Genomic DNA, 11,298 nt, shown 5'->3' on the forward strand with positions numbered 1-11,298 from the left:
AAGTGGGTTGGCTGAGGGTTAGTGCCCCCCCCCCCCGTAAAACAAATAACTCAGTAAAATGGCCACCCCTTACGGGATTATAGCGTCTGGCAATAGATAGATAGACTGATTTCAAGACCGAGACGTGTAAGCATTTTGGAGACGAAACTAAATTGCTGATCAACGTATGCAACGGTATAATCGTTATATTAAACAGTATAATCAGTCATATGCCATACCTGTATCAAAAGCCATAACTAAACTGTACCTGGCGTGATGAAATGCCAACACTGCTCTGGCATCCCGGTTCAGTTATCCTCTCATTTTATCTCCGACCTCTTGTGTCATAGGCATGATTTCTTGTATTCTTTGCTCATCTTGTCCTCTGGCTTCCTCTCGTAGTACCTTCTTTGCTGTTCTAGCCACCTCAGTAAGTGCAATTCTGCTCACACGTCCCTCCCTGTAATAACAGTGTCTGTGAAGAGACAGATCTCTAGTCCGATAAGCTATTTCAGAGTTATTTCATCTGCTACATAAACTATTTTTTCCCATAATTATTCGCCATCTATAACTGGACATGGAATCTGAGCGGTAATCTTGTTGGTCTGTTTCATTAACACCTCTTATGACAATGATATCTTAAGGAAATTGTTGCAAAGTACTTAATGACACTAACAATATCAGTTATGCCGTAAGTATATCTCTTTTTCCACAAAAGTATTAAAGTGACAAGTAAATCACTTAGGAAGAGGCACCAAGTCCATTATGCCAACAAGATTGCCACTGTCAACAAAACTGTTCATCATTGCAGCTGCCAGCAATACCACAGCTTCCACAGGCCACGACGACGCCCACACAGGCCCGACGAAGACCCCGACAGGCCCCGACGACGCTCCCACGGGCACCGACGACGCCCACACAGGCCCCGGCGTCTCAGGTCTGTACTCCGGCACCGATCCTCAGCATCCGCCTGAAAGATGATCGTATTTGTAACAGACATCAAAGTTATTTTTCTACATGGCTGTTTATTTTCACTGTCGTGCAGATATTTAACTGACCAAGACATGTAATTAGAGTCAGATAACACTAAAACACATCTTACCATTTACAGCTTCCACAGTTCCCCACGCTGACGCTTCATCTCCCGCCCTCATCTAATCCTGGGGACATCACAGCTCTGTCTCGGCAGCTCCTCACCCTCCGCAAGATGAACGTACTCTCAGCAGCAGTTCTCTTAAGGTGTTTGTATGCACAAGGATGTTTTAGTTACACATGCAGATATTTTAAAAGTTTAAGGTCAGCAAGTATAAGCAGATTTATCATACAGCAAATTTATCTTACCACTGCAGCATACGAACCTTCCGCCGGTCACACAGCTTCCGCCGATGACGACGACAACTGCCCACGCCGCAGCTTCCGCCCACATCACAGCTTCCTCCTCTTCCCCAACGTGGTAGGTACGCCGTCTGCATCCCTGTGGAACATGAACACTGCTGCATCATTTCTTCTAAGTTTTATGATCAGTTATTTTATGGGAATGTTCTTTACAGTATTACGCAATGCACTTTTAAAGGTTAAATGCTGGAAAAAGATAATTATGTGGTCTTTAACTTACGCATGTGCAGACATATAGAACTTTTGATAGCATGTTACATCCCAAAAGACGTGAATTGTTTAATTTTGTTTAGTAGTATTTTCACAGTTATTCTCTCTGGTTTGCTTAGTGTTTGGTAGCTGTGTCAAGTTGAAGGTACAAGCTAGCAATCTTATGAACAAACTTTAGCACAAGACTGAAAACTTAAATTATTTCTTACCATTGCAGCTGCTGTTGACGTATTTGTTGCACTTGCACACCAGCACTGCAGCTCCACTTCGACGCTGCAGTCCCACGCTGACGCCGCACGCAACGCCGACACAGTAGGCCCCAACGACGACCCAGCCCTAACGCCGACCCAACGACCTCCACGCCTACCCAACGACCTTCACGCCGACACAACACCCCCACGTCGACGCCACAGGTTGCGCCCCTCGTCGTAGGCTCGTCGTCTGCATCAGTCTGTAAGATTAACATAGTCACAGCAACAGTTCTCAGTTATAATTCTCCATCAGTTGTCTTAATTCAGTATATGTTAGTGATAGCATAGTGACGTTCCCATGAGATTAGATTTCTTTAATGCCTCTTCCTTCACGATTTGTTTTGCATAATTGTGCCATCTTCCTATACATTTTGTCCAGTATCTACACAATGCCTAAGTTAAGTAAAAGAGTAACATTTAGCACCTACAAGTAACGTGATGCTATAGCCTGTTTTCACCTGCCTGTACCACTCACACCTTTACTGGTATGTGTAATATATTAACTATTTCATTACGTATGTCGTGGCTACATGAAATTCGATGGACTTACGCTAAAAGGTAGTATTTTTTTTTTTTTTTTAAGTGTCCGATTCTGGGCATAGACTTCACAGCCTGCTCTCAAGGCCCAGTAGTCCTCCTACATGTCATACACCTCTACATGTCACCACTTCGACGGTAACACCCATCGTTCATATTTAATACATAGCTGGGCTGTCTCATATTGGTATTAGCGGGGGTATTTTTTCGACATGTCCGCGGGTCTTATGGTACATCTGTAAAGTCTGATTTTATGAAATTCAGATCCTTAAGCTCATCCCTGCCCCAGCAGGGATTTGAACCTGGGTCCGGTAGGACTGCAGGCCACCTCTCTACCGATTGAGCCACCGCCTCCCCTTGATTACTAGTCAAAGTCTCCAGTCTGATTACACTTTGCTATCCACTGAGCATGAAGAGATTATGGATATTTGTCAGGTTAGGGTAAACGGACTAGGAGATATCCTACTGAGAATACGGTCACAAGGGAAAGGTTGCCAACAGCTTACACACCAGCATCCTGTTGATGTAGTAGCTCGCTCCCTCGTGGGTCTTATCTCCTCGCCCCCTCGCTCCTCTGCCAGTCCGTCCTCGCTTCTCCATCCGTCCTCGCTCCCTCTCTCGTCCGTCCTGCTTCATCGCCCCTTCTCCCGTCCTCGCTCCGTCTCAGCACATCGGGTTCAGGGAAGCTGCGTGGTCGATGATGCATCTCCTCTCTTCTGTGCTCGCCTGTGAAAAAAAAAAAACAATTATCAAAACCTAATCTGCTTTTAGTGCTGTCTTATATCAAAGTAAGGCCACATACAGGTTTAGGGGAAAAAAATATGTACATTAGGTGTTAAGGTCTTTACTCTTCAAGAATAATATTCAACCATTATTCAAAATTGAATTTTCTGTCTTGTGTTACATTTGGTTGATTTCAGTTCCATTTCAGGATCATCCAGTTACCTGTCTCATCGCTGAAGTTACTGCTGCTGCTGTTACTGATGACGACGAGGACAACGACGATGCTGCTGATGCTGTCGCTCCTCCGTTGGTGGTGTATCGCCGCTCAGACAAAAACTCGTGTCCAGCAACCAACAACGACAACAACAGACATGTCCGGCCGGACAACCATACAACCAACATCAACGAAGTAAGCTAATAGATGACCTAAGACTACCACGCCTAACTTTACCCGGCCTAGAAAGCCAACCTAGTTGACCATAACTCTGCCGCCTAACCCACCTAAGCTTGCCCCATGACCCTCCCTGCTCCTGGCTACCCCCCACCCCCACCCCAGCCTGCCCTCCACCCTACCATCACTACACACCAGCGAGGCAACCTGTGGGGAAAAAGATTAAACCATATAAGTATAAAAGGTTAGGGCATATTATTACAAGAGATTATTAACAAGTGCATGTAAAGGATTAAGTAGTGCATTCAAGAGTTTACTCGTTTGTTCATATAATTATAAATGCTCACTTGCAACAACGATTATCGCAAAATTATAAGCAAATATAATAGCAATTTACAAAATTATTGCATATACCCGTTGCTGAAGCTGCTGTGTTGATCCTTCAGTACGATGACGCCTGTATAATTGTATTCTGGCTTCCTCTGACGGATTTATTCAGATCAAGAAGGGTGTCCAACAGAAGGGATTAAAAGCAGCCTCCGTCCATCCATTTTGGTGCTGGAGAGGGACACCATGTGGTGGCACTGATAGTACCAAAAGGATGGTGGGCTGCAGGACGAGTAACTTCATGGTTCATACATGCATCTGTCGTAGTGAAGGTGTTAATTCTTGCTTGACATTCACTCCTCACTGCTGCTGAACATTGTGCCAGCGAGCGAAGTAGAGCCTGGAAAAAAATGCAGAGTTTAGCTAATTTGTGGAGACGAAGATTGAGGCGAAATACGAATATGTCATTTATATTACTGAGACTTATTTAGCCATAGCATTTTCTATTTCTGCCACTGAGCTTGGTGACAGAGGAAGTAAAAGAACGATATTGTGGACCAGATTAATGAGAGAACTGATGTAAAAACGACCCAGAAATCAGGGTATTATTGCCAATTATTACAATGAAGCCCGTCGGGTATTCCAGCCTTTCCTGTGACAAATTCCTCAAATTAGAAGAGGGAGGGGGTCTTCTGTATGACATATCCTTCGCAAATGTGTCTTAGGTTAGAGGTTAAGTTTGATTACGTTAGGTCAGGTTAGGTTACGTTAGGTTAATTTAATAAAGAAAAAAATAGGCGAGAATTAGCCTCAAAACCATTCGAAATATGGGTAAATTCTGCCCCTAGTGAAAAAAAGTGAAAAGAAAAACTTATCTCGGTCGATTTCAAGGATTTTATTTCGTATTTGACTTCAACCCCAAATAGGGGTTAGGCATCACTTGTGGTGGAAATTAATCTAAATCATTCGAAACAATGGTAAATCCTACCCCTAGTGAAAAAAAAAAAAATGAAAATACCCCGACTGTAATAAACGACAAAAAATCCGAAATCAGTTTTAACCTCTTCAGTTCTATGACAATCTTTTTTGTTTGGAGTATGCTGGCTTCAGACGATTTTATTGAACATAGGACTTGTAATAGTGAAGGGGTTAAGGCTATATCAGACCCCACTAGACAAAAAATTCTCAAGCGGATTTAAATAGCGAGAATAATAGGCAAAATACGCTATAATGAAGGAGTTAATTGCATTGTTGAAGGCACATCAGTGGCAGAAATTGATCCTGTAATAAACCCTTCCAGTCTGATATCAGGCAACCACCAGACGATTTTATTCAGCTTAAGGGATCTCTCGTAGTTAAAGGATTAATGAAGGGTGTGTCTAACCTCTCCAGTTTGAAAAAATAATCCCCACATTTTGAAAACCTATCCCTAGTTACAGAAAAATACCCATAATTCTTTTAATTCGTAAAAATAAGGTAAATGCGGTTGTCTTCAGATGCGGGGAATAAAATCGGATAATTAATCATCGGTTCACTGGGGTTAACGGGAGGATTTAGTCACGATCAGGCACCAACATACGTGGCCTATTGCCAGTCTTACTGTTTGTGGCAGAGTAGGAAAAATTCTTATTGTAAAACTATATATACTAAAAATGAATTAGGCAGACAGCAGCAGTAATGAGGACAAGAGTCTTGGTGTTGGCAGCATTGATATTTCATTAAGTTGAAAATACAGTCTGCCGGCGTCCTTCACCTCACTGGCAGACATATTGCAAAGACCGGTAAAATTCCTAAGAATATCTGGCTATTTCTTAAAAAAAAAAAAAATAATATAAATTAAATTCTAGCTTCTTTTCCGCCGAAAGCCACCAAAAACTTGGAAAATAAGTCACGCTTGAAATGATACACTTTTAAATTCACTTAACAGACCTGAAATGGAGGAAAAATCGCCTAAGTCATCAGCTGGGCAGATGGAGCCAGGAGGTCCGTCCTGTAGGGTGTCTGGGGTTCAAATGAGAGGCAGTGGTCGCCGCCATAACGTCATCAGTTTGGTTAGTTCACCGCACCGCCACCAGAACCACACCCGCCTACTCACCCCCACCTGCGCTTATTTTCCGCCATTTTAAGGTCAGTTTATGCTATTATTACTACTTTTAGTTCTATATTCCTATATTTTATCGTAGAATTAATACAGCTGACTTAGATCTCGTGCAAATCATATCCTAGGTTAAGTAATGGGATCATATATTGCCTTGAAACCAGTGTTACGAGTCGAACTCCATCTTGTACACTTTTCCATATGTATGTTAATTCCCAAGCTCATGACTCTTCTTTCAATATTATTTGCTGTTGATTATGCCCTACCAAATTGCTGATACTAAGTTAAATAGATAAAGTTAATTAGCTTCGTTTCACCTTATTCTTCTTAGCCTCATATTTGGATCGTTATCTCGGTACTGTTTTACTCTCGATCTACATTCCTAACTCTGTATAAAACTAGGCCATAAGAGCATATGTCTAGCATATTTCTAGAGCATTCTTCTAGAGCATATTTCTTCCCGTACTGTCATAAGGTGTGATTTTATTATATAGATTATTTTGAAACATTTTTAGGGAGATAGTACTGTCAGATATTTCATACAAGTATTCCTATTGTGCTGGGCTATCCTTTATTCTAGCTAACTCAGACTATTTCTAGAGCGTAGATAGAGTCCTAGGAGCCTGATAGTGTTAATACTGGTACCAATAACCCTGTCATAGTCGGGACAGTTCCTATTCTAGTCAACATCAGGTTATTTTATTAAGTAGAGTGAGTGCAAGTGGTCTAACAGTTAGTGAGGGTGTTTGTGGGTGCTTGGTGAGTGTGTGGGGGTTGGGTTTGTGTGTGTGTGTGTGTAAGTCATGGTATAGATGTGTTATGTTAATACTGTGTCGATGGAATTTCACAACATGATCTTTATCCCCAACAGCACCAGGGCCTGAACCACACAACCAGCAACACCACCATTCTCATCACCCAGGGAGGTATGCCCTCCAGAAACACATCCAATGGGGGAGAAGTGCCTGTTTGGAGGGCCTTGTTCTTGTCACGCATACAATCCCACTCAACGGATGGAGGTATAGTGTATGTTGTTTTTGTGCATTGTGTGTGTGTGTGTGTGTGTGTGTGTGTGTGTGTGTGTGTGTGTGTAATTCACCGAGTCGGTCAGGATCACTTGTGTGTGTGTGTGTGTGTGTGTGTGTGTGTGTGTGTGTTGCATATGTTAAAGAATGATACGGTATATAATTATGTCAATGGTGTAAATGACGATGGTATTGTGTAAAACTGTGTTTGTGTATGAGAGACAGAGATAGAAATGGAAATAGACAGCGATAGAGATAGGGACAGAGACACAGCGAAACAGATAGAGCCAGTGAATTTGGCAGAGTAGAGCTGCACGCCAGACCTCACACCACGGAGGTCTGGCTGCAACTGATGTCTTTCTCGCTGCCACACTCGCTCCGACTCCACTCTGACCCCAGCTCGGAGGATTTTCCAGTCTATTCTCCTTAATTTGCTTGTAATTTCACCTGATTTTACACTATAAGGTAATACACTAGCGATAAACTAATGTTTTTAGAGGGATTTTGATAATTTGGTAAAGTTATTGCGTTATGTATGCTGTACGATCGAGTGCCTGAAAGATTGGTTTGCCAGACGTACAACGGAAGGTTGGATCAATAATTGACGTATTTTTCACTGTTTATATTTATTTAATGGGTAGTTTTTGCCCCAGCACAGCACACCATATCACCACACACACAATACATGCATCACAACACACCCCAGCACACCACAACAGACGGTGCAGCTGCCAGGTCACATAACCATCCTTAAACGCCCCCTATCTCCCTACAGGAGGACAGTGGACTTCAGGAAAGGGAAAATTCAGCCTGCAGTCCACTGGGATCACGTACAGACCAACCTACGACCACAAGAACAGCAGGAGCAACAGCAACAAGGGGTGATTAAAACGAAGTCTACGAGTGTGTAATTGATTTTATTGCGATCTAATAAATGGAATACACCACAGAGTAACATTCATTGCACCCTCAGTAGCGTAGGAACCCGAGGAAAGGCTTTTAAAAACAATAAATTTACCCTAGTTACCCCTTTATTAATCATAGAAAACGGTTGGATCGGAAATTTTACGGGTAAAAAAAAAAATGTATTTGGGTCTCCCCTCATCATCATCATACGACACGATATCCGAAGCAGTGTCGACCATAGCTAAAGATGCAGGTGTGTGTGTGTGTGTGTGTGTGGGTAAGGGTGGCGATGACATGTCTGTTCAGAGGCTATGACAGTGAAACAGCTGGCCTGGCAGCTTAGTTCTTTGTCTGACGTAGACCAGATTACTTGGCCTGTCACTCTGGTCTGGCTCCTCTCTATCGAGGCAGGTAGTGTTCTTATGGTATTATGCAGTGTCCCAGGATTTATTTTGGGGTGTTTTATTTTTTCGAGACCCATCAGTTGTGCCCCGTATATTCTATTAATCCAACTTTGTCTTGACTTTAGTACAGTTAGTCCTTTTGATTATTATTGATTAATCTATAACTTTTCGTGTTTTCGTAAAATCTAGCTAATCCGTCCTTTTTTCGATAAATCCAGAAAGTCAGGTATTCAAAGACACCACTTTGTCGTACATGGGGGTCAGTAACATACTCAGAACTCGTAACATAAATTTTATTGGTTACAATTACTCGTACATCTGAATGTAATGACTTAATAATTACATGTTGAATTATGGCTCACGTTTTCACTAAGTAATTAATAGACTTAGGTGTGTACCTAACAACTGAGGCTCACATACGCTTCAGAGACTTGAACTGAGTGAAGACTAACATAATTTACCTCTTTCCTGGTATAAGATACATCACTATAAGCTCTTCTAGCCTTGGGTCCCTAAATGTTAGACTTATTCACTTGGTTTAGTGTGGATATAAGGTACATATTCCAGTTGTCTGAGACTCCCTAGCACCTCTTTCTTACCTGTTTTGCATATTACACATTTACACTAATAACATACATAGAAATAATCTTAAGAAAAAGGTGCTACAAGGAACAGTGCCAAGATGAAATTTCTGCAATGTAAGATTAAATAACTAAAGCTAACACTGATTTGAACTAATACACAATTCATCAAACAACATAACATACACATTGCCATCTTACAAGAAACAAAACTACACAGAGCACAGAAAACACCAACATTTCATAACTTCACCACCATTCAACAAGACCGGGCCGCCGGCGGTGGCGGTGGACTCATCACCCTGGCACACAAATCCATCAACTTTGCAGATACCAGTGCACACACACAGTCACTTCTACCCCCACATGACGCCACAGCAGATATACAATCAATTAAAATTCGCACTGGTAACAAATCACACATTACAATCGCTAACACATTCATTCCTCCCCAATCGTCCCCCACAGTACCACACAATTACTCTCCACAGATACACCACATCACTAACATACCCAACATCATCCTGGGTGGTGATTTCAACGCCTAGTCGTCGGCCTGGCATGTCAACAACCCTGACACAGAGGGCTAGTACTACAATCCCAGACAGATCATCTTTTTACACTAAACAGTCTAGACCAACTTACCCATATCCCACACCAAGCCCTCTTCCTCCCATCATCTCCAGACATCACCTTCTGCTCCCCAAACCTCGCCCCCACTACATCATGGAGAGTGGTCAAAACCCTAGGTTCTGATCACCTCCCAATCATCATCACTACCAAAACCAGAATCACCCCAGCTGGCCACAAACACACATACTCTAATTATAAGAGGGCCAACTAGGAGGCCTTTGTAACTGAAACAGAACAACATTTCGAAGCACTATATAGTACACCCATCACAAACATCGACACCGCTGTGCACACTTTCAATACAATCATACAAAACCCAGACAAAAGACACATCCCTAGAGGCAACAGAAAGAGACACAACCCCAACTTCACACCAGAAATTCAAGGCCTCATCAGACAACGGGACACACTGCGACACTCCCCAACACCCCATACACAAGACACCATACAACAAATACAAGAACTCAACACTCAGATAAACAGTAAAATATTAGAACAGCAATCAGTAAACTGGAAAAATTACCTCCAACACTTGACCACAGAACAAACATCAGCAAACTCTACAAAACACTAAATAGCATCACACTTTCCAACAGCAACACCACACAATCACATGCTGCCATCACAACAACAGACACCATACCCTCAAACAAACAACAAGCAAACACTCTCATCAATCACTTTTCACAAGTCAGGCATCTAACCCCCCATCCGGAAGACCGACGTATCATCAGACGTAAGAGACAGTTCCCCACAGACCCAGACTACGCACCTTTCACTTACAACCAGACGAAGCACATCATTAACAACCTCAAGCACTCATCTGCCTGTGGACCAGACAACATAAACAACATTCACCTTAAACACCTAGGACCACAAGGCATACAAGCACTCACCAACATATCAAACTACAGCTACTCACACAACATAATACCCAACATCTGGAAGCATGGCAATATCATCACTATCCCTAAACCCAACAAAGACCCCACGTTACCCTCCTCACATCGCCCCATAACACTCCTCTGCACCCCCTCTAAAGTCACTGAACGACTGATACTACAACTAGTCACACCTCACATTCCCCTAGCCCAGTCACAACATGGCTTTAGGCCACTACACTCCACAAACACCCTTCTTACATACCTTACAAAGAGAGTTTTCGATGGCATGAATTCAGCTAGGCCACCACACAGAACACTCCTAGTCACACTAGACATTAACAAAGCTTTTGATGCCATCCCCCGCCACAACCTCACAAACAAAATACTCAACACAAACATGCACAATAACAAAATGATGGCTGGCAAACTACTTAGCAGGCAGATGTGCACACGTAATGTAGAACTACATATTATATAGATAGACAGATAAATAGATAGATAGAAGCAGGGAGTCAGATGATGAGAGGTGTTGTGTCTGCGAGAATCGAGCAGTGCTAAACATGCTTACACACTCTGACGCGAGGAATGCTTGATAGGCACACGACAGCGTCTAGTGGCCATATACACACATACACACATGCTCACACACAGGCTGCGGGAACTTTCCATCCACGAGGAACACACGTGACACACCCCTGCTACACTAGAATTTGGGAAAGAGAGCTCAGACGGAGATTAGCCACAGAACAGGCAAGAGAGAAGTAGACAGGCCTCAGAGGAGACAGGTGACGGGAGAAGGGCTTGGCAATTTGAGAGAGAGAGACAGATAGCGAGACAGGGAGGTAGCTACCCGGGACTTATACTTTGTTCCGTGTGAGAGACTTGTTAATATTTCCAAGACAAATAAAAATAGTCCCATACTATTCTTTACCTCTCCTGTCACTACATGACATT

At 42.7% G+C, this 11,298-nt stretch overlaps 1 protein-coding gene across 1 annotated transcript in view; it reads left to right on the plus strand.

Moving 5' to 3' along the window:
* LOC145399501 (uncharacterized) overlaps positions 1-1,166 on the plus strand; it is a 28,936-nt gene extending 27,770 nt beyond the window's left edge. The window contains exons 3-4 of the mRNA XM_080272105.1: positions 791-916; positions 1,091-1,166. Of these exons, the coding sequence (XP_080128231.1) occupies positions 791-916; positions 1,091-1,137 (173 nt within the window). The 3' untranslated portion in view covers positions 1,138-1,166. The remainder of the gene's footprint in view (positions 1-790; positions 917-1,090) is intronic.
* The last annotated feature ends 10,132 nt before the right edge of the window (positions 1,167-11,298 follow it).

The sequence above is a fragment of the Coenobita brevimanus genome, chromosome 49 (genome assembly GCF_032717465.1).
Source record: "Coenobita brevimanus isolate Jiangsu-jjx chromosome 49, ASM3271746v2, whole genome shotgun sequence".
NCBI lineage: Eukaryota > Metazoa > Arthropoda > Malacostraca > Decapoda > Coenobitidae > Coenobita > Coenobita brevimanus.